Raw genomic sequence first — 24,740 nt, forward strand, 5'->3', positions numbered from 1 at the left:
TTTTCTTTTTTTTAATTTTTATTTATTTATGATAGTCACACAGAAAGAGAGAGAGAGAGAGAGGCAGAGACACAGGCAGAGGGAGAAGCAGGCTCCATGCACCGGGAGCCCAACGTGGGATTCGATCCCGGGTCTCCAGGATCGCGCCCTGGGCCAAAGGCAGGCGCTAAACCGCTGCGCCACCCAGGGATCCCTCTTTTTTTTTTTTTAATTTGCATTAAAAGATAACTTTTTTAATTTTTAAAAAATATTTAATTTATTTATTCATGAGAGAGAGAGAGAGAGAGAGAGAGAGAGAGAGAAGGAGAGAGAGAGAAAGGCAGAGACACAGGCAGAGGGAGAAGCAGGCTCCATGCAGGGAGCCCAATGTGGGACTTGATCCTGGGTCTCCAGGATCACGCCCTGGGCCAAAGGCGGCACTAAACCGCTGAGCCACCCGGGCTGCCCAAAAGATAACTTTTTAATAAATGTAAAATCATGACTCTCATGCAAATACAAAATGAATACATGTTAAAGATTTTATTTAACTCATTAATCAAGGAGGGAACCAGACAGATGGTATAGCCAGTTCGGAAGAAAATCCAAAGACCAGACACATTTATTGATCAAGAATATTGAAATCAATGTGCATGAGCCACCTGGGTGGTTCAGTCAGTTAGGCATCTGCCTTCAGCTCAGGTCATGATCCCAAGGTCCTGGGATGGAGCCCCACATCAAGCTCTCTGCTCAGTGGGGAGCCTGCTTCTCCCTCTCTCTCTGCCTGCCACTCCCCCCCACTTGTGTCCTCCCTCTCTCTCAGTCAATTAAATAAATCAAATCCCTAAAAAATATTTAGAAATGAATGCGCAAATGGATGCAAAACTAGCCTCTTCCACAATGAGGGAAGGCAGTCACTTAACTTCTATAAAATAGAACAGGACAGAATTTACATGTCTCTAAGCAAAATATATATTGACATCAGTTATAAAATTTACAGAATTGTAAAATAGTTCCCATACAATCAGAATCAGATAACCTGGAATGGTGTACTATTGACAATGCATAGCTTCCACTGAAGCACATGTCCCCCCACCCCCATTCATGATTCTCCAACAAAGATGAGATTATATATATTTTTTTCTAGAGCCTATTTATACTGTTAAAATCCAGGTCTTTTTCTCTTTTTTATAACACTGTGAGTAGCGATGAGCATATAAAATGTAGGGCATAGATATAGTGCTTGAGAAAAGTATATCTGGTTGTTAAATAAAGGGAAAAATCTCAAGGCTTAAGAGGAAGACCTTTCCTTGATAGAGGAAGGAGATGGTAAGAAAAAAGAAATAGGTAGCATTTCATAGGCACAATCACATTAAGTCCCCTCAATGGACCTGAGAGTTAGGTAAAGATATTTCTTTTGTAAATGAAGAGCCCAGAGTCATTCAACAGTTTACAGAGGGTCACACAAATAGTCCTATAGTAGAGGCAGGATTTAAATCTAGTTCTTCTAGCTCTGGAGCTTATGATTTACTCCCCATTATTTCATGCTGCACTGATGAGGGATGATGTTAGGAGGGAGGAAAACAGTTAAGAAGTTTCCCAACCCCACCTCAAACAGGGCAGCTCAGTAGTAATTTCAAAGGACCATGTTGCAATGCTAGTCATTGGTGCCTGTCCTGTTTTTGTCATAATTTTCTTATTCTGCTGAGACAGAAAACAGAATTCACTTTTGATTTCATGAGAGTCAGATAAGACAATTAATTTAAATGAACAACCATTTGAATGAACTACCCTTTGAAGCTGAAGGGATGGAGGCCAATTGATGGGGTTAAAATGTCCCATATTGAAAATTGTTCTGAAATGAAATGGAAATGCATGGATTTCTTGGTATGTCACTGGCATTTCCTACACAAAAAGGCTTATATTCTGATCAATAACATTCATTGAGCATTTATTGAACATCTACTATGTGTTCAGTACTATACTAAATGCTTTGGAAAACATTATAGTGAATCAGATCTGTACCACATCCCTTCTAGAGCATATTTGAAATGATTAGACACATGAAGAGTTGACCATAACACAACATTATAAGGGTTAAGGGGCTACAGAAATGCCAAAAAAGATGATATTCAAGTATAGAGAAAACTGAGTCATTATCATTTGAACTAGGCTTTGAAGCATGAGAAGATTTGAACATGGAAACATATATGTATATGTGGGTAGACTGCACCGACAAATTCCATTATTATAAACCTAAATCCAACACAGTTCCTTCTTCAAAAATTATTAATGCAAAAAACCCTATTTTCAATTTGTCAGGACCTAACAAGTTGATGAACTTGCTATTCATTTTGCAAAGTGGAAAAGCATCCAATTAACATGAGAGAAAGTTGTCTTTAATTCTATTTTTGTTACTTCCTAAAATCAATGGAAACATCATTTGGGTTCATGACAGATTCTCAGATCTCTTCATTTAAAAATTAATTCCAAATGGCATTTAAAATTGTCTTCTTCTCAGACTAAATGGGTCTTTATTTATTATCCACCCTAATCTAAGATAGCAAGAATCTCATGTTTTTTAGCAATCCTCCATCTGATGACATTTTATTATAGCATAAATAGAAATATATGTAGATTACAGTTACAAATTACTCACAATGTGAAGGTCTATATCTAGTCTCTGAGATTTTTAAAAAAGATTTTATTTATTTATTCACGAGGGACAGAGAGAGAGGCAGAGACACAGGCAGAGGGAGAAGTAGGCTCCTCACAGGGAGCCTGATGCGGGACTCGAACCCAGAACTCTGGGATCATGCCCTGAGCCAAAGACAGATGCTCAACCACCAAGCCACCCAGGCGTCCCTAGTCTCTGAGATCTTTAAAATAGTAAATGAACTTTGTCACCACAAGCCAAGTGCCTTAAATCTCCAAGAACAAAAACTTTTTCACTTTAAGGGTCACTATGATCCTACAATGAACAAAAAAGCATCAGTTCACTTGTATTAGAAAGAGGCTTAACAAAAATGCCCTCTCTGTGATGCTTGGTTACACACACATTTTTTGTTTCATTTGATATTTCTTGTAAGATGACTCAAGGGCTTTTCACTAAATGTTTCTGACTTGTCCGGTCCATAATGCCTGATTTTCTTATATTTAGTCCCACAACTTACCATCTAATAGTAAATGATAATTAGTAGAATACCAAGTGTATACCAGGTATGTAATGGGTTCTCAATGAATGTTTGCTGATTTAATGACTAATAAGATGGAAATGCTCAGGATTCAGTAAATGCCTGCAAAGAATCACCAAATTTAATTTCCTGAACCCAACAAAGGAGTACAAGTTTCATGAGAGTTCTTATAAGAAAGTCACATGACCAAAAATACTTTAATATGACCCTAACATATTTGGCTAAGCACAATAATCTGAAGCTCATTTCATTATTATATAACATGTAATCCTTATTGAAAACCTTTCCACACATCCTGCCATTTTTACCTTCTTTTTATAATTTAGTGGTTTTCAACCAGGGGTAATTTTTTTTCTCCCAGGGAACATTTGACAATGTCTGGACAAATTTTTGGTTGTTACAATAGGGACCTTGAAAGTCGGGGAGCTACTGGCATCTAATAAGTAGAGACCAAGGATGTTGCTCAACATCCTACAATGCACAGGACAAGCTCTCACAACACAGAATGATCTGGCCTAAAATGCTAATAATTCCAAGGTTAAAAAACCTTATTTTAAATAAAGAAGCTAGCAGTAATGATCTCAAACCCATAGTGCTATGTGGTTGTCGAAACAAAAAGAATGTTTATGCATAACTTCTGGAAGAAAAAAAAGTTATAAAATGTAGTTGGATCCTGCTAAAAAGTTCTGTGGAGATGAGAAAAAAATAAAGTTTACAGATAAGAGAAAGAAAATTGGATGGGATGGACATTATTTCAGTCAAGATTAGCCTAGAAAATGTTGGGAGATCTAAGTTGAAGTCTCAACATTTCAGTTTACTCTATATTAAAATGGGTTCAATGACACACCTCCTGCATAGGCATGTTTTAACAATCCAATGAACTTGAAATAATGATACTAATACTACTAGTATTACTATAAATAAACTGCAATTTATTGAGCAACTATTATATGCCTTCCATACATTACTACTGATTCTCACAATTAACATCAAGGCAAGGATCATTATTTCCATTCTACAGAAGATATAATAGACTCAGAGAGTTTCTGCACTGTTTAAATTTCATATGTGGTAATAAGCAGAGCTAGGTACAGAATCAAGACAGACTGGTCGTCACCATACTTCAAAAATATCTGAGTAGTATGACCCAAAGTCCAGGCTTTTTCAGTCCTGTTTTATGCCTGGTGTTTCTGTTAATTATCAATAGCACCCACTTTCTTTCTTACAAGTAATCATCCTAAATGAGATAATAACCCCTGTCTTATCCCTTGTCTTTAAATCATAGAGAAATCTATAGCATGAAAAAAATAGAAACTTGCTGACATCTGCAAAGCTCTGACATGGATCTGAGCTATGTGTACACCTGTCCATTTACTTATCTTTGTGTGAGGGTAGTTGACAATTGGTAGCCATGAGTGGGAAGGACTCACAGAAGCTGCCATTTGGTCCTCTATATTTAAGCTACTTTAGGTGCTAATTAATTGCTTTGTCTGCCAATTTCATCATTTTATCAATGTGGCTGGTCCAAAGCAAATGGTTTGCTGGACTATATCATAAGCTGTGGGAATCAGCTCTAAATATTTTGCCCTTTGCACAGACCTGGATGTCAGCAACCAAATTAAGTATAATAGAAGTGATAAAACCATTTTGACCATATGTTAAACAAAAGAATCAATGGTATATAACTCACCATGAGTGAATTGAAAATTAAAATAATGCAATGGGTTAGTTTATGTGATCATTTATAATTACAATCATGACAGTCTAAAAAACTTTCTCCCTTCTTTTAGATTAGATGCCTCAAATCACCCTTCAAAAAGGGACTAACACCATGAGAAGCCATTCCCTCCCCTTGCAATCTTCCCATTCTCCAAGGCTCTCTCTTTCATGATCATCAAAGCACAATGCAACACAGGAAGCCATCACAAGAAACACTGCTTCTCCCTGTTCAAATAGCAAGGCTCTGACCCTTAACTATATGTCTTCTTGCTTCCTCTGTGTGTTTTATTTTCCTCTTTTGTCTCTTGAGCCAATGGCAAGAATCTTTCTGCTAGACAAAAATCTTATTCCAAATGAAATTTAATTTCTGTATAAATCAAGCACATATATTTAATATTCCATTCCCATTCGAGGATCTTACACTAAAGCAACTGTGGTACTTAATGACACATTAAATTACTTATTAGGAAAAAAATGCAAAATGAAAATGCCATTCTTGCCTATTTGTGACAAGAGAAAAAAAATAACATTTTCATCTTGGAACTCAAAGAATGCCCTCTGCTCTTAAATCTTTCTCCTTAAAATGATGTTGGAAGATAACATACTTGAGGCAAAACTAATGAATAGTGACTACTTGCTTTGGTGTTACACAAGATCTCCTATTCTTTCCTAATGCTTATTTTTTAAATCTTTGCTGCAGCCCTTGTTTAAATTTTTTCCAACTTTATTGAGATATAATCAACATACAATGTTGTGTTTGTTTAAGGTGCACAATGTATTGATTTATACACTTACATATTGCAAAATGATTACCACTATAGCATTAATATTGCAAGATGATTACCATGTAGTGTTAGTTAACACCTCCATCACATCACATAACTACGATATCTTCTTTGTGGTGAGAACATTTAAGAGCTACTCACTTTGCAACTTTCAAATTATAATACAGTATTGTTACCTATAGTCACCATGCTGTATATTATATCCCAAGAACTTATTCATCTTATAACTCGAAGTTTGTATCTTTTGACCTACAGCTTCTCATTTCTCTCACCCACAGCCCCTATCACTGTGCTTCTGTGAGTTTGGTTTTTTCAGTTTCCACAAATAAGTGATATTATACAAATATTTATTTCTGCTGTTTATTTTTAAATAAAATCCATCTGGAAGCTTTTTTAAAAAAATAACATTTGTTCTTAACTTACAAAGCTATGGTCAATACAGATGGATACATTATATCTATATCTATATCTATATCTATATGGGTTTATATAAATATAGTCAATATGGAAAATAGGTAAAATTTTCATTACCATGGTAAAGTTATAAAAATTGGTTCCAGGTTTTAAATATGCAAGATATAGAACATATTAAATATAATGATTGAGTCAAATATACTAATATTTGTTCACATTATCGTGGCCTTGCCCTATTTTTCTTCCATACTGCCTCCTAGCTCTTATAATAACATAGTAGTCTAACTCAAACTTAATGGTTTTCACCCACAACAGTGCAGCTGGCTCAAAGGACATCATTTCCCATCCAATCTTGCTGCCAAAGTCGATTTTTCTCATGCCACAAAATACAGTATCAAAATGATTAGAGATAATCCTACATATAGTTCCTATGCTCCTCCATGTCCATGGCCAGTCCTCAGTTGTAGGTATGGAAAGATCATGGAATTCCACAACAGTTTCTGTTGTTCACCAACCTCCTACTCTGAGTCCAGAGCCAGGCTCAGCAAACTTGGCCCATGGGCCAAATCTAATCCACCACCTGTTTTGTAAAGTTTTACTAGAACACAGCCACACCTATTTGTTTATACACTGTCTATGGTTACTTTCACTACAAAGACAGAATTGAGTAGGTGTGACAGAGACTTTGTGGTCCATGAAGTCTAAAAAATTTACTATCTGCCCCTTTACAAAAAAAAAAAAATGTTGTTGACCCATCATCCAGGGCACTGAGTTTTTAAGAGAACTCATCTAGGAATTCATACATTTATCAAATCTGATTATAAGCAGAGTTTTTCACTTGCATCCCTGAGTTATATCTCTAGACTAAAGGATCATTACATAAATTTAGTCTTAGACAAGTAACTGAGAATGATTAAGTTGATCTTTACTGATTCTTTGTTCTTCCTCCATTACCTCTCCATCCCAGGCACTTACCCTGCAGCCCCCAATAAAATATCCCTTCCTTGGCAGGAGCACAGAGTTTTATTATAGCCCTATGATTGCCTTTACTCTTAGTCATAGTTTTATTATTATCATCTAATATATTTATTGTTCAGTGAGAATCTGTTAACTGAATTAATAAAAGAAAAATGTAGATCAGAATTTTCAAAACTATGTTTTGCAGAATGTTTGACATCTTTGAAATGTGCTTCATTAAAGGATGGTCTATTTAAAAAACACAAAAAAATCCTCCTACGGTCAAATAAATTTGGAAAACAACAATACACACTATGTTATCCTTCAGGAGCACCATAATTTACAGGAGCATATTAAAGTTTGGGGGAGGAGGAGGCTGATGTTAACAAAATGGCAGAGTAGGCAGCTCCAAGCTCTTGTTCTCCCATAGAAACATCCAGAAGTAAGTAGAGGGATGCCTGGGTGGCTCAGCGGTTGAGCGTCTGCCTTCAGCCCAAGGCATCACCCTGGGGTCCCAGGATCGAGTCCTCCATCAGGCTCCCTGAATGGAGCTTGCTTCTCTCTCGGCCTGTGTCTCTGCCTCTCTCTCTGTGTCTCCCATAAATAAATAAATAAAAGTTTTAGAAAAGTAATTAGAAACTATCAGAGCTAACTTTGTCAGAGTTAACTCTAGAAGTCTAAGGTTTGTAGGAACCAAGAGACTGCTGAATTAAGAAAAAGCCAACCTCAAATGGTAGGAAAGTTTTGCAGTGTTTTTACTCATTCTTGCCGATTCCCTCCCCAACAGTGGTTTAGGTTTTGAATTAGTGGCAACCTGCCTTCTCACTGTGGAAACCTGGTCCTTGGTTCTGGAGAGGGCAGAACAAACATTATTCACAAACGATTCTGTCTGTCTATTCTAACCAATGTGTGCTACCAGAAGGGTTAATGTAAGACACTGTATTAGTCTGTCGTGCTGCCACAACAATATATCACAGACTGGGTGGCTTAAACAACAGAAATGTGCTCTCTCACAGTTCTGAAGGCTGTAAGTTGAATATCCAGGTGTCAGCAGGATTGGTGTCTCCCGAGGACTATCTCCCTGGCTTGCTGATAGTCACCTTCACACTCTGTCATCACATGGTCTCTCCTCTGTGTGCACACATCCCTGGCATCTCTTTTCTCCTCTTTTCATAAGGACACCATTTGTATCATATTAGGGCCTACCCTTATGACCTCATTTAACCCTAATTACCTCTTTAAAGATCTTCTTTCCAAATACAGTTACATTCTGAGGTACTGAGAGGTTAGTACTTCAACATATGAATGGAGGAGCGCAGATACAATTCAACCCATAACATTGCTTACCTCTGTTCTACCTAACTTGGAACTCAGAATGGAAAAACAGCAAGTGATAAAAAAACAATGCAAAAACCACTAAAAACCTTCAGATGCCTGGGCAAAAGATTACAACTGAAATATACAATAGACCATGTAAGGCCTGAGAGTGAAAGCTGAGGAAATTTTCTTAGGGAAATTAGGAAATTCAAATCAGCCATGTATGCAGGGGAATTTTGAAAGCCATGTGCATTCTCAGGGAAAGATGCACCCTCAGAAAAGACCTTAGCAGATCCTAAGATTTCACCTTGGGCTGATCTGTAGGTTCAGTTCAAGACTGGTTAGGTATTAAAGGAATGCTCCAGCACAGAGACAATCTGCATATTGGGAAAGGTGTGTTTCATTTGTTTGGTTGGCTGCCTGGCTGATTTGTTAGCTCTTGGTGTTCACAGAAATATCTGTCAAACTCTCATTGAACACAAGCTGAGGTACAGAGACTACAATGGCCACATGTGAGAAGGAACATAGCCTTTGCAAAAAAAATTTGGGAAACTCAGTAAACAGATAGACTACTATATCCTATACTATATATTTGACAACAATCAAAACATCCAGCAAACTCTGGGGAAAGGAGAGAATCTGACTTCAAGAGTTTTCACATTATAATATTCAAATGTCCAATTATCAACAAAAATTACAAAGCATACAAAGTAACAGGAAAGTATGTTCCATTCAAAGGAACAAAAATAAATTAACAGAAATTGTCACTGAGGAAGTCCAGACATTACTAAACAAAGCCTTTAAAATAATTGTCTTAAATATGCTTAAAGGCCCAAAGGAAAACCAAAAAAAAAAAAAAAAATAGAATTAATGGAAATCAGAAAAGTGACGAACAAAATGAGACTATTGATAAAGAGAGAAAATATAAAGAACCACACATAATGAAAAATATAGTAACAGAAATGGAGAATTCACTAGAGAAGTCAACAGTAGATTTAAGCAGGAAGAAGAAAGAACCAGTAAACTTGAAGATGGAGCAACTGAATTATTGAGTCTGAGGGGCATAAAGGAAAAAGAATGAGCAAAACTGAACAAATGCTCTGCTCAACAATAGTAGAATACACATTTTACTCAAGTTCACCAATGGGATACCACCAAATGGACCAGCATATACATTCTGGGAGTTCAAGAAGGAGAAGTGAGAAAGGAAGAGGTGGGAAGAATATCTGAATATTTGAATAGAGTATTTAAATAAATAATGGCTCCCCAAATTTGATGAAAACATAAATCTACAAATCCAAAATCCTCAACGAACTCCAAGTAGGAAAACTGAAAGGGGCCTACACTTCTGAGAACATTTATAATCAATCTGTTGAAAGCCAATGGCAATGAGAGGATTTTTAAAACAGCAAGAGAAAAACAACTCATTATTTACACGGGATTCCCCAATACAATTATTAGCTTATTTTCCAGTGAAACCTTGGAGGCTGGAAGACAATGGGATGATATATTTTAAGTGCTGGAAGGGAGGGAAAAAATATTAACTGGGAGCTTAGAAGCTGATTTACAACAAAATTGTTTTTCACAAATGAAGACATAAAGACATTTTCAGATGAACAAAAGCTGTAAGAGTTCATTACAATAGATTGACCCTACAAGAAATGATAAAGAGAGACCTTCAGGTTGAAATGAAAGGGTACTAGACAGTAATTCAAAACCTAATGAAGAAATAAAAATTTCTGGTAAAAGTAAATCATGAGCAAATATAAAACAGTATTATGGTAATTTTGGTTTGTAATTCCATTTTTCCCTCCTCTAGGATTTAAGAGACAAATACATTTAAAAGGTGTTAATCTATGCTATTGAGCACACAATGAATAAAGATTTAATTTGTGACAATAGCACATAAAGGGAGGAGGATGTAGCTGTATGGCAGTAGAGTTTCTGTATGTTATTGAAGTTTAGTTGGTATCAATTCATAGAAAACTGTTATAAATTTAGGGTGCTAAATGTCATCCTCATGGTCACCACAAAGAAAATATTTAATAAGTGTGTGATGTGATGAGCACTGGGTGTTATATGCAACTGACGAATTATTGAAAACTAAATCTGAAACTAATGATATGTTGGCTAATAGAATTTAAATGATAAAAAAGATTTCATTTACAAAAAAAGAAGTATACAAAAAAGAAATAAAAGAGAATCAAAATGATTCACTACAAAAAAGGTCAACCAAACACAAAAGAGAATAGTAAAAGAAGAAATGAAAGACGAAAAAAGCAGTAAGATATATAGAGATCAAATACCAAATGGCAGATATAAGTCATTCCTTATCAGTCATTTATTTTAATGTAAATGGATTAAACTCCCCAATCAAAAGACAGACTGTAAGAATGGATAAAATAAAATATGATGCTATACTATATGCTATCTACAAGAGCCTCACTTTAGATCCAAAGATGTAAGTAGTGAGGTAGTGACAGTGAAGAGATGGAAATAGGTATTCTATGTAAATAGTCTTCAAAAGAGAATTGAGATGCTTATACTAACATCAGACAAAATACACTATAAGTAAAAGACAAAAGATTGACACTATATATTGATAAAAGGGTCAAATCATCAAGATGATATAGCAGTTCTAAAAGTAAATGCACCAAATAATGGAGCCCCCAAAATACATGAAAAAAACCTTGATAGAAATGATGGGAGAAATAATACTTCTACAGTAATAATTGGAGACTTTAATACACCATTTTCAGTAATGGATAGAGCATCTATACAGAGGTCAATAAGGTAATAGATGATGTGAACAACACTATAAATCAACTAGATCTAACAAACATATATAGAATGCTCCTCCCAGAAACAGTAGAATACACATTCTTCTCAAGTGCACATGGAACATCCTCCAGGATAGACCATATATTGAACCACAAAATAAATCTTAATGCATTTTTAAAGATTAAAATCATAAAAATTATCTCTTCCAACCATAGTGCAATGAAGCTAAAAATCAACAGTAAAAGGAAAACCAGAAAATTCACAAATCTTTGGAAATCAACACATTCTCAACTCATGAGTCAAAGAAGAAATCACAAGGAAATTAGAAATGAATGAAAACAAAAATGCAACATACCAAAACTTATGAGATGAAGTGAAGGTAGTGCTCAAAGGGAAATTTGTAATGTAAATGCCTACATTAAAAGAGAAGGATCTTGAATCAATAACCTAATCTTATATATTTTAGGGAACTAGAAAAAGAAGATCAAAATAAACCCAAAGCTCTCCAAAAAGTAAATAATAGAGTGGAGAAAAAAATAGAAAAGCAATTAGAGAATCAACAAAACCAAAAATTGGTTATTTTAAAAGATCAACAAAAATTACAGACCTTTAGGTAGACTGACAAAGAAAAAAGAGAGAAGACTCTAATAACTAAAATCAGAAATAAAAGTGGGGGCATTACTACTGACCTTGCAGAAACAAAAAGAATTATAAGAGAAGATTATAAACACATTGGATAACCTAGATGAAATGGACAAATAACTAGAAACAAAAATTATGTAAACTGAAGATGAAATAGAAAATCTCAACACACTTGTAACAAGTAAAGAGATTGAATGAGTAATCAAAAACCTTCCAACAAAGAGAAATTCAGGATCAGATAGCTTCACTGGTAAACTATTCCAAACATTTAAAGAAAAATTAAACTTCTCAAACTCTTCAAGAAATAAAAAAAAAGGAAGAACACTTCCAAACTTGTTCTATAAGGCCAACATTATTCTGATACCAAAGCCATACAAAGACACCACAAGAAAAGAAAATCACAGACCAATATCCTTCATAAATATAGATGCAAAAATCCTCAAAATATGTTAACAAAAAAGGGGCGCCTGGGTGCCTTAGTTGGTTAAACAACCAACTCTTGATTTTGGCTCAGGTCATGATCTCAGGGTCATGAGATTGGCTCTATGTCAGGCTTCACACTGGGCATGGAGCCTGCTTAAGATTCTCTCCCTCTCCTTCTGCCCCTTCTCCAACTTGTATACATGGTCTTTTGTTCTCTCTAAAAAAATGAAATTAACAAAACAAATTCAACTTTGAAGAGTCTTGTTTTTGTTTGTTCATTTGTTTTGTTTTGTTTTTTTAGATTCCATACATAGGCGAAATAATATGGTATCTGTCTTTCTTCATCTGATTTATTTCACCTAGCATAATACCCAACTAGACTTCCAAAATGCAAAAGAATGAAGTTGGAGCTCTATCACACACCACATACAAAAATTGTCTCAAAATGAATCAACAGCCTAAATATGAGAGCTGAACCATTAAACTCTTAAAAGAAAAAATGCGGGTAAATCTTCATGACCATGGATTTGACTATTAATTTCTTTTATCACACTAAAACACAAGCAACAACAACAACAACAACAAAAATAGGTAATTTGGACTTCACCAAATCTAAAAACTGTTGTGCACCAAAGCACATTATCAAGAAAGAGTAGAGACAACCTATTGAATGAGAGAAAATATTTGCAAATCATATATCTGAGAAGGGTTTAATATACACAATATATAAAGAACTCCTGCAACTCAACAACAGAAAGACAACCCACCCAATACAAAAAGGGCAAAGGACTTGAATAGACTTTTCTCCAAAATGATGGCCACTAATCACAACAAAAGATGTTCAATGTCACTAGTTATTGGGGAAATGAAAGTCAAAATCACAATAAAATATCCCCTCACACCTCCTCAGATGATATGAAAATAAGCTTTGGCAAAGATGTGGAGAAACTAGAATACTCAAACATTGCTCGTGGCAATGTAAGATAGTGTAGCCACTGTAGAAAACAGTATGACAGTTCCTTAAAAAGTTAAGCATAAAATTAGCATAAGACCCAGTAATTCCACTCCTGGATATATATCCAAAAAAATTGAAAGTAGGAACTCAAACATTTCATTGCAGCATTACTCACAATAGCCAATGGGTGAAAAAAAACCAAGTTTCCATTAAGAAATGAATAAACAAACAAACTTTAGTATATACATACAATGATTATATAGTCATAAAAAGGAAAGAAGTTCTGGTACATGCAACACCATGAATGAACTTTAAAAGCATTATGCTAAGTGAAAGAAGCCAGAACAAAGGACAAATATTGTATGATTCCACTTACATGGAATACCCTGAATAGACAAACTCGAAGTGACAGAAAGTAGGTAAGAAGTTACCAGTGTCTGGAGAGAGAGGAGAATAGGGAGTTATCACTTAATGGTTACAAAGTTTCTGTTTGAAGTGATGGAAAAATTTTGGAACTAGATAGTGGTTAATGGTTGTCCAAATTTGGAGGAACCTATATTAAAGAAACTTGTCTGACCTTAGTAGTTTTATTAATGGACTGGAGTTAACATTTCAAGGAACACTCATGAAAGACTGAAGCAAAGTACAAGTGATCTTGATTTTGAAGGGGAGGAGGAGAAATTAACTGTAGGAACAATTCTCCCTTGTTAAAGTGCAGACTGCTTCAGCAGGACTTAAATGGGGCTGGAGAGTGTGCATTTTCAACAAGCTCCCAGATGGTACTGATTCTGCTGATCTTCCCACTACAGTTTGAATAGCAGGGGATAAAATAAATAGTTGGATGTGTTATTAATTGTGATCCTGTTTCTTCTACAGCCAATTTAATCAAATGATCCAAAAGTGAAGATGTTAATAGACAATAATTGATAACTCTATTCCTCTCAAGTAGCATAACTGTAGTTTCACTTGGGCTACCAAGACAAATGCCTTACCCCAAAGAATATAATCTGAGAGAGTGATATATAGCAACAAAGAGGATCAGTATAGGTTGGGGCTTGTCATCTTTGTGCTGGGGGTCAGGGAAGGGAGCCTTTCTTCCAAATACGTTGAAAGTATCTGAAATCTCTTTACCATATGCCAAATCTACCTCCATTTATATTTGAATTATATACTTGAGTTATGGCAAGATCACTCTCTCATAAGAACAAGGCAAAAAGAGTCAATGCAAAGCCTATAAAAAAAACAACATTTTTCACAAAACTAGAACAAATAATACTAAAATTTCTATGGAACTACAAAAGATCCCAAACAGCTAAAGCAATCTTTTTTTGTATATTTTTTTATTGGAGTTTGGCTTGCCAACATATAGCATAACACCCAGTGCTCATCCCATCAAGTGCCCTCCTCAGTGCCCGTCACCCAGTCACCCCGTCCCCCCACCCACCTCCCCTTCTACCACCCCTTGTTAGTTTCCCAGAGTTAGGAGTCTCTCCTGTTCATCACCCTCCCTGATATTTCCCATTCATTTTCTCTCCTTTCCCCTGTGATCCCTTTCACTATTTTTTATATTCCCTGTATGAGTGAAACCATATGATGATTGTCCTTCTCCAACTGACTTACTTCACTCAGCATAATACCCTCCAGTTCTATCCACATTGAAGCAAATGGTCATTTCTAATGCTGAGGAATATTCCATTGTATACATAGACCACATCTTCTTTATCCATTCATCTTTCGATGGACACCGAGGCTCCTTCCACAGTTTGGCTATTGTGGACATTGCTGCTATAAACATTGGGGTGCAGGTGTCTTGGTTTTTCACTGCATCTGTATCTTTGGGGTAAATCCCCAGCAGTGCAATTGCTGGGTCATAGGGTAGCTCTATTTTTAACTCTTTGAGGAACCTCCACACAGTTTTCCAGAGTATCTGTACCAGTTCTCATTCCCACCAACAGTGCAAGAGGGTTCTCCTTTCTCCATATCCTCTCCAACATGTGTTGTTTCCTGTCTTGTTAATTTTCACCAAACTCACTGGTGTGAGGTGGTATCTCATGGTGGTTTTGATTTGTATTTCCCTAATGCCAAGTGATGCAGAGCATTTTTTCATGTTAGCCAAAGCAATCTTGAGAAAGAAAAAACAAAGCTGGATGTATCACAATTCTAGATTTCAAGAATATACTACAAAGCTATGGTAATCAAAACAGTATGGTACTGCCACAAAAAGAGACACATAGATCAATGGAACAGAATAGAGCCCAGAAATGAACTCACACTTATATGGTCAATTAACATATGACAAAGGAGGAAAGAATATACAATGAGGAAAAGAAGGCCTCTTCAGTAAATGGTGCCAGGGAAACTGGACAGCTACATGCAAAAGAATGAAATTGGACCACTTTCTAACACCATACACAAAAATAAACTCAAAATGGCTTAAAGACCTAAATATGAGACCTGAAATTGTAAAAATCTTAGAAGAGAACGGTGATAGTAATTTCTCTGACATCAGTTGTAACAACATTTTTCTAGCTATGTCTAGAAAGGCAAGGGAAACAAAAGCAAAAATAAGCTATTAGGACTACATCAAAATAAAATGCTTTTGCACAATGAAGGAAACCATCAATAAAATAAAAAGGCAACCTACTGAATGAGACAGGATATTTCCAAATTATATGACCAATAAGGGGTTAATATCCAAAATATATTAAGAATTTAATATACAACTCAACACCATAAAAACAACCCAATTAAAAAGTGAGTAGAGGACCTAAATAGACATTTTCCTAAGAAGACATCCAGATGGCCAACAGACACATGAAAAGGTGCTCCACATCACTAATCATCAGGGAAATGCAAATCAAAACCTCAATGAAATATTACCTTAGATCTGTGAGAATGGTTAAAATCAAAAAGACAAGAAATAACAAGTGTTGGCAAGGATTTGGAAGAAAAGGAACCCTCATACACTGTTGGTGGAAATGCAAATTGGCACAGCCACTGTGGAAAAGAGTATGAAGGTTCCTCACAAACTTAAAAATAGAATTACCATAAGATCCAATAATTCCACTACTGAGCATTTACCCAAAGAAGACAAAAGCATTAATTTGAAAGGATATATGCACCCCTATGTTTATGGCAGCATTATTTACAATAGTCAAGATACAGAAGCAACCTGAGTCCATTGATAGATGAATGGATAAGGAAGATGTGGCACACGCGCGCGCACACACACACACACGGATATTATGCAGCCATAAAAAGGATGAGATTGTGCAATTTGTGACATGGATGGACCTAGAGGGTATTATACTAAAATAAGCCAGACTGAGAAAGACAAATACTGCATGATTTCGCTCAAATGTGGAATCTAAAAATAATGAAATAAGCAGAATCAGCCCCATAAACACAGAGAACAAATGATTCTAATGATTTAGAATTGTTCTAATGAACAAACTAATGATTGCTGAAGAGTGTGGGAGATAGGCGAAATGGGCAAAAGGAGAGGAAGATACAGATTTTCAGTTATGAAATGAAAAAATCACGGAAATAAAAGGCATGGCATAAAGAATGTATTCAATGATATTATAAATAACAATGTATGGGGATAGATGGTAGCTATACTTGTGGCGAGCATAGTATAGTGTTTAAACTTGTCAAATCACTATCCTGTATTCCTGCAACTAATATAACATTGGGTGTCACCCACACTCAAATAATAAAAAACAATAAGGTAAAAAATAAAGGAAGAAAGACTGATAAAGAAAGGGAAAGAGGGAGGGAGAGAGTGAAAATGGGAGAGAGGAGACAAGGTTTAGAAAGAAGGGGATAAATAGTGATGTGAGAGATTAGATGTCTACATAATTCTTTTTCCTATCTAGTTCTCATCCAGTTCACTTTGGAATATCATAACTTTGCTGATAAAACCAATTACATGAGGTTAACTCGTGTTAACTATTTCTTTCTACAGTTTACAGAACACATTCAATCACTGGTGATCACATCTAAGAATGGGTCCTTGTTAATTACAACACCTTAGCAGATCACTGCGCTGCAATATAGATGAAAGGTTGTGCTCGCACATATCAGGATAACAAAAGTGAAAAACAGTTCTATCATTTAACTCAAAGAACTTGCAGGCCAAGTCCCAGTACCTTCTCTCATTGAGCTAATTCCATTGGCCTCAGACATTTTACCCCTGCAGTTAAGAAAAGTGTCCTTAAAGTTAGGCAATTTCTGCCACTTACAAATTCTGTGACCTCGGGAAAATTAACTACCTTTGTGTTTCAGCTTCCTCATCTATAAAATGGGGGACATGGTAGCACCTAATTACTGAAGAATGAATGAGGCACTCAGTGGCACACAGCAAGGTTTTTTTTAAAGATTTTATTTATTTATTCATGAGAGAGAGAGAGAGAGAGAGAGTTAGAGACACAGGCAGAGAGAGAAGCAGGTTCCATGCAGGGAGCCTGATGTGGGACTCGATCCCGAGACTCCAGGACCACGCCCTGGGCTGAAGGCAGGCACTAAACCGCTGAGCCAACCAGGGATCCCCACAGCAAGGTTTTTTTTTTTTTTATGTATCAGCTCTTAACATATGCATGTGCTAATCCCGTATCCAAAAATTGCTTTTTCTTCTTTCCAAGATTTTATATCCAAATGCAAACGAAACTTGAGACAATGCCTGAGATGGAAGAGGTCAGCTATAAAGGATCAAATTATCCCAGAAATATACAAGCCAGTGGAAAATACCATGGTTGGCAGGTCAGGAGGGAAAGAGGTTATTGTGTAATGAATGCAGTGCAGCAAAGTGGTTGAAAGTTTAGGTTTTTGGGATGACAATCATAAGGCATGGAGTGTCAGCTTTTCTAATTACTGTAGCAGGACTTTAAGCAAGTTACTTAACCAGTAGAAACTGGTTAACTTCATCTGAAAACATGAAACTTCATCTGAAAACATGTACTGGTGCAGTAAAACAATTCCTCTTTTGTGAGGATTATACTAGATACTTTTTAAAATGTGCTTAGTGTGTCAATATGTGGTAGCTTAAATATTTTGAGTTCCAGCAATATATTCACACTGCCATTTACTGGGAAGGATAAAAATAAATATATGACGGTATGAGCCAGGCTCCTAAATTCTTACAGGCCAATTGGGGAGGCCATACAAATGGATAATGTACAGTAGCAGACAATCTATATTTGAATTTTCAAATTCCTCTTGTTAAGATGACGTTTCTCTTTTTCCTGTTTCTTTATCCCCCACCATTCATTTTCTCATCTATCTTGTATATAAAAATTCATGTAAGTTTTCCATCCTGAGTTGGGCTAATTAAAATGAAATATTTTATTGTGAAGAGAAGAAAAAAGCAAACATACACAATTTCTCATGACTTGCCTCCATCTTGTCTAAATTTATCTCTTATTAGCAGGAAAATATATTTGTTATAGAATAGAATTTTATGGCCAAGGAAGAGATTCATTTTCATTTTGTTCTGAGTAACCAAAGGAGAAAAACAAATGAGGCAGAGTAGAAGGTGGCCCTGGACAGGAAGTAATCCTGACAGATGCTGAAATAAAGAGGGGACGGGATGAACTAAAAGGCTTGGAATATCTCAAAGATGTAGGCTGAAATATGTTTTGGTAATAAGGTATTGCCTGTGATTCTATACTTACAAACATTTAAAAAATACCCACAACTGTTTTTCATTAAAAACAGAAAAATTAGTTATGTTAAAGAAAAAAGTATAACACATCTCTTTTACCAAAAGTTCTTGCCTGGAGACTTAAATTAGCTGTTTAGCCTCAGTTTCCTTTCCTCAAAGGAAAGAATTGGGGAACCCACCAACTTGTAGAGTTTAAAAAGATGGTGCTCAAGTGCCACCACAGCTGTGTTCTGCTATCAGCCTTAGGGCTCCAGAGACCTCAACTTAAACTCCTCCTCATTTAGATTCTAGTGGCTTGTTGGTACAGAGCCAACTGGAGTGTAGCCTGCACTAGGTTGCTGAGACCATGTCAAGTGAAGAGAGACAATTTTCCACCAGGGAAAGCAGCAAGTGAATAGATGGTTCATGGCAGTGTGTTCTTATCCCAGAAAACATTAGGGGGTAACTACATGAGAGCAATAGAGATATTCTGCAGAAAAACATGAAACTGGAAATCATTAGATAATGATGTCTATCACTGAAGAGCCAAGAGTCTGCGGCCATACCCCCCTGGACACTCCTGTAGTCATCTGATCTGAGGCACTAAGCAGAAAAGGGCCTGGTTAGTGCTTGGGTGGAAGAGCAAGAGCAAGAGAAAGAGAGCTAGCCCATGGGCCTCTGGAGAAAAAAGTGGTTTCTCTATTGAAAGCACATTGAGAATTAATAACCCCTGCTTTACAATCTTGGCATTAAATGACATTTCCAAGTTTATTTCTTAAAATGAGCGCATGTTCTTTGGTTTTGTATTTCTGTACATCATTTTTCATTGGGGGTCAGAGGATAGAAAGAATGAACGGGGAAAATTCAAAGGTATCAAGAGAATCAATTTGATCCACTGATTTAAAGGGTGTCATGCAAAAGGAGGTGGATGAAAAAAAAAAAAAAAAGGAGGTGGATGCTTCTGACTCACCCAGAGTTCAAAACGCAGCTCCATTTGAACTCATGACCCAGGCTGTTTCATCACTGTGGGCACCTGCTGTTGATGTCTACAATGTTGATGAGCCTCAGGTCAAAAAATGCCACCCACCCAAAAGGCAATTTTGATAGCAGCTACTGATAGTCAATTCAGTTTAATGATCTCCAGCTTATATTTTCTAAATCCAAAAACTCTGCTGGTAAATTATCATTGTTTAACTGTCATTATTCAAAATGCTAGTGGGAATGTTATCACTCTTAACCTCTGGGTAAAATGTTTTTGGTTTTTGGTTGTTTTTTTGTTTTTTTGTTTGTTTTTGCAATCTCACCATCATTTAAATTTAGTTTACATTTCTAGTCATTTGCACAGATGTTGATGGAGCTGTATTTTTGCCTCAATGTCTATTGCAATATTCTTATTGCATTCTGCAGGTCCTCCAGTAAACGTTACTTGCAATATTTTTATCAACAGTTTTGGATCGGTCACAGAAACCACCATGGTAAGTGCTACAATGCCACTGGCAACAGAAAAACGTGACTTGATTATGCCATGAACACAACCTGTCAAATTTTCTATTTATTGTTCAACTTGCAGGGCCTCCTGTAAATGTTACCTGCAACATATTTATCAACAGCTTTGGGTCAATAGCAGAAACTACAATGGTGAGTGGGACTGAGCATTGAAGCCATCGTGTGAAGGAATGGGATGTGGGATCGAGAAAGCACTGTTTTATTTTTATAGTGGGACACTTACTGAATGCCAATTTCCAAGTTTACTTACCTCTAGGAAGCAATTATTTATACACTTTCACTTCAGAAAGTCATTCGTCAAGTGTTCATTACTTAAAATTCAACAATATTTTATCCATTATGACAGAGAAATTTTGAAAACACTTGCTGTTTAGTTAGATTTAGGTAGAATTATCAGTAATAAGCACGGTATAACATTAAGGATATTTAAATATTTGTATCTCTAATGTTTCAGAAATATAAATGTCACAGTTTGGGAAATAGATTTTATAGCCAGTCTGTTTCATATAGTGGAAGTTTTAACACAGTCAATCCTGTGTTATGCTACATTTAAGATATATGCCAAAGGGGCTGAACTTACAATAAACTTATACACACACACACACACACACACACACACACACACTCTTGTTGGCAAAAGAAAGCAGTCCCAAGTCCATAGTAATTACATCATATACATGGCTTCCTCCCCCCCAAAAAACCCCAATAAACGTAAAACTAATTATAAGCTTATCATAATGTTTGTGCAAACATGTTTCATGTACCTGAAAAACATTTCAGACACTATAAAATCCACCAATATTCCTTATAAATGTAATGGTGATGGAGTTGCCTGCAACACAGTCTATTAGATCAATAGACTTATAGTGCTAGGCAACAGTGTGGAGACTTTACTTTTGGGTGAAATTTTTTCCCGGTCTTCACACAATTTATTTTAAGTCCTAAATCAATTGGCTGGCTCCAATTTTCATGACTATGTAAAGTATACAGCCATATTATTGGAGGAAGTCAAAATAAAATATAGTTGAGCTTGACTAAGTACTATGGTGGCTGATGTCCTAGAAACACTCAAGTGAAATAATGAGCATAATGCCATTGAGAAGTAAAAAATAGTGTTCCCTTGTCTTTATGAATTTTCTCTCTTAGGCTACTAAGATTGTGTTTAACAAATTGCTGTACTTTTTGGTGTCCTTGATGCTAGAAAAAGTAATTTACCTTTTGCCATTCCTTTTCACTGGCAAAATCAGACATAATGCAACTCTACTACCCATTTTAATATTACTGACACAGCAAGGTCCAGAAATGAGACTTCTGGTGCTTTGACAGCATGTAGTGCATTAAGAATTTTACTCAAATAAGATAGCTTTGATAGGGTTATTAAATGATTCACAAAAAAGGTAAACATAGAAAGACTAATCCAGCTCTGGGCTTGGCATTCAGTTTCTGTCTCTCCCCTCTTGGTTTTATCCTGATAACAGAGGGGCAAATCTTCCAGCAGCCCAAATCACTGTTACCAGCTTTACACGATGGCATTCAATGACGATATTTGCACGACCTAATGCTGATTGCATTAATTAGAATCCTAAGTTGCTTTGATTAAATCTCCTCATTGCATTTACTCTCAATCAAAAATGTAAATGTGCACCTTTTCAGTGTTTATTAATGTGAGAAAAAGCTAAACATTTAAGGAGATGAAAACGGAAACTCTGGACGTCCTTGTTTTCCTGTGTCTTTAATAACTACTGAAAGTGTTTGGGCTGCTTCAGGTGCTTCTTGGCCACTTATTAAAGTGTCCTTTGTCATGTTTCCTATGAGAAGATTTGGAAATCATTGCTCACGTGTAAAATGAACAGCCTGCCTATCTTGCTGTATGAGATAGATTGCATCGCATGGTCAGAAGAGTGATACATATTGTGCTTCTTTTATTTCTTGGCTTTTGATATAATGACAAACTTCACTTGGCTTTTAAAAATGATCTTTACTTCAATTAAAGCTTTTGTGTGAAACTCAAATATCTTTTGAAACGCTATCATGCTTAATAAATCCTCATGCCATGTAGGGTAGGGACTGGCAAACTTCTTTTCTGTAAAAGGCCAGACAGTAAATACTTACGACCTTGAGGGCTCACAGTCTCTGTCACCACTACTCAATTCTGCCCTCTGGGTAGGAAAGCAACTATAAACAATAGTAAGCAAATGGGTACAGCTGTACTCCAAAAAACTTCGCTTACAAGAACAGGCCGTGGCCAAATTTGGCCTGCAGGCCACAGATTGCCCACCCTGCATCTGAGGCATCAGTATTTAAACAGATGTTAATCGGATGCTCAGAAGAACATGAGAGTTGCTCCACCTTGAAGAATCTATCTTCCCAGACCAGTGGGGCCCTGCCTGGGAATCCACCTGCTGCATCACAGAATATCATTGCAGGCCAAGCTTCCCCTACCAAAACCTTGAGATTTCACCACCTGTGGATTTGCCCATATTTTCACAAATTTTGACTAAAAGAAAATTAGTCAAAAAAGTTAAACAGAACCAGATTTTTCTCTGAACTGTCTTCCACTGGAGTCAGAACATCAGACCCTTAGTTATTATGCATGGTAATGTATGTGGTCATTTCGGATGTGGCTCAGTGCTATTTGGGAGCAATAATAATTTTGCTTTATCCGTTTTCTGGAATGAGTATTTCTAAGAATGCCGCAGAATTCTGAGTTTCTAAACATGCTGATTTGTCCCTTCTTCCCTCATGCCCCACTCTCATTCTACAACCCAGACAGCATTATTGAAGGATTCAATTTGAGTGTTTGTTTCTAAATAAGAAACAATGACTATCTATTTTAAGAATTCAATATGACTTTCTTCTGGTGCTATCGAGTTTGCCCCTTATGACTGATGCAATCTCAGTAAATTATTTTGGTTATTACCTGCCCGCAAAGTATAGGCTCACTAACAGACCCAATACTGCTTCTCGATCCTCTGATATGTTAGTGTTGAAGATGTGTGACTGGAAGACAATGTATTTGTGTTATTCTAAGGAAAATTTTTATGAATTATTATGATGATATACACTATTCCAAAATATACATCTTTCTTTCTTTCTTTCTTTCTTTCTTTCTTTCTTTCTTTCTTTCTTCTTTCTTTCTTTCTTTCTTTCTTTCTTTCTTTCTTTCTTTCTTTCTTTCTTTCTTTCTTTCTTTCTTTCTTTCTTTCATAGGCTCCATGCCCAGTGTGGAGCCTAACCCAGGGCTTGAACTCATGACCCTGGGATCAAGACCTGAGCTGAGATTAAGAGCCAGATGATTAACCAACTAAGCTACCCAGGTGCCCTTAAAATATAAACGTTTCTTCATTAAGAGTCACAAGGATCTGTTGATTATCATTGCTAGTTGACTCTGTATTATGAGATTTCAGTAGAACAATTTTTTTTTGTGGTTCCAAAAGATTAGAAGACTAGTAAGGGATATATGATGAAACAGGTTATAGTTTGTTTGGAGAGTGTCAGTTTACCATTTATTTTTCGTTCTTTCTATCTTTTCTTTAGCTGCTGATGGCAAGTGAATTTAGAGGATGGGGAGTATATTTGTAACTCCTACTTTCCTGATATAAAGACATATGTTGGGAATATTAATAATGTCAGTAAAGGTCAAGAGTATTTGCATACCATCTGCATGCAGTTCTCCCCAAGGCTGGGCCATGAGAAAATGAAAAAGAGATAGTCTCAAAGGATGTGGGTGGATATAATGTGACTTGGACCCGGGGTGCTGGGACACTACCCATGCCACGGTAGCAGATCCTGACTCCCTCCTCACTTAACAGATTTGAGGTAGGAGAGAAAGAGGTGAATGTGCATAAAATGTGTTCACTCAGAGAGTCTCTCCAGATTATGATTCCAGCTCCCCCAAACATGTCCCCAAAAGATAAGTTCCATATGCTCTGCTGGTTACTGCTGCAGGGTGAAGAGTTGCTTTATCTCTGATCTGAAATCATGTTTCTGAGGAAGTGGGTAAGAGGCAGACAGCCCCTCAGGAGGACTCCGGCTGTGCTGGAACTGCTGAACTAACATTATGGGTTCCCTTTCATTCTAGAGATGGATAAGCAATTCATGAAGAGATACTAACTCATCAGGAATGGCAGGTAGCTACATTTCTTACTTCTGACTTCTTAAAGAAGAATCAAGAGTCTACCTCAAGCCTGGCATTTTGTTAAACTGAGATATAAGGTGACCTTGGTCTCTAAATTAACAGTGTAATGTTAAAGCCCGAATTCATCATAAAACAACAGCACTCCTCCCCACAATTTCAAATTTGAGGCTAACTTCCCATACCAAAGCTGGTACAGACTCAGGAGGATGAAAACTACTGCAGGGCAGCCAGAGGTTAAAACCAAAGGGCCACATAGGCATTGTGAGGAATCAACAAAGCATATCCTTGTGGT

At 36.4% G+C, this 24,740-nt stretch overlaps 2 protein-coding genes across 5 annotated transcripts in view; one reads left to right on the top strand and one right to left on the bottom strand.

Moving 5' to 3' along the window:
• The window catches only part of FANCB (FA complementation group B), a 462,529-nt gene that overhangs the window by 192,971 nt on the left and 244,818 nt on the right, over positions 1-24,740 (bottom strand). The gene's annotated exons all lie outside the window — the stretch shown is intronic.
• Positions 1-24,740, top strand: part of GLRA2 (glycine receptor alpha 2) — a 178,018-nt gene that overhangs the window by 24,302 nt on the left and 128,976 nt on the right. For 2 of the 4 annotated variants that reach the window (XM_049107042.1, XM_035711328.2), the window contains one exon: positions 20,212-20,279. In XM_049107042.1, coding sequence (XP_048962999.1) covers positions 20,212-20,279 — 68 coding nt within the window. Of the gene's footprint in view, positions 1-20,211; positions 20,280-20,374; positions 20,443-24,740 lie in introns of all 4 variants that reach the window. The other 2 variants (XM_035711330.2, XM_025436970.3) reach the window with 2 other exon arrangements.

This window comes from Canis lupus, chromosome X, assembly GCF_003254725.2.
Source record: "Canis lupus dingo isolate Sandy chromosome X, ASM325472v2, whole genome shotgun sequence".
NCBI lineage: Eukaryota > Metazoa > Chordata > Mammalia > Carnivora > Canidae > Canis > Canis lupus.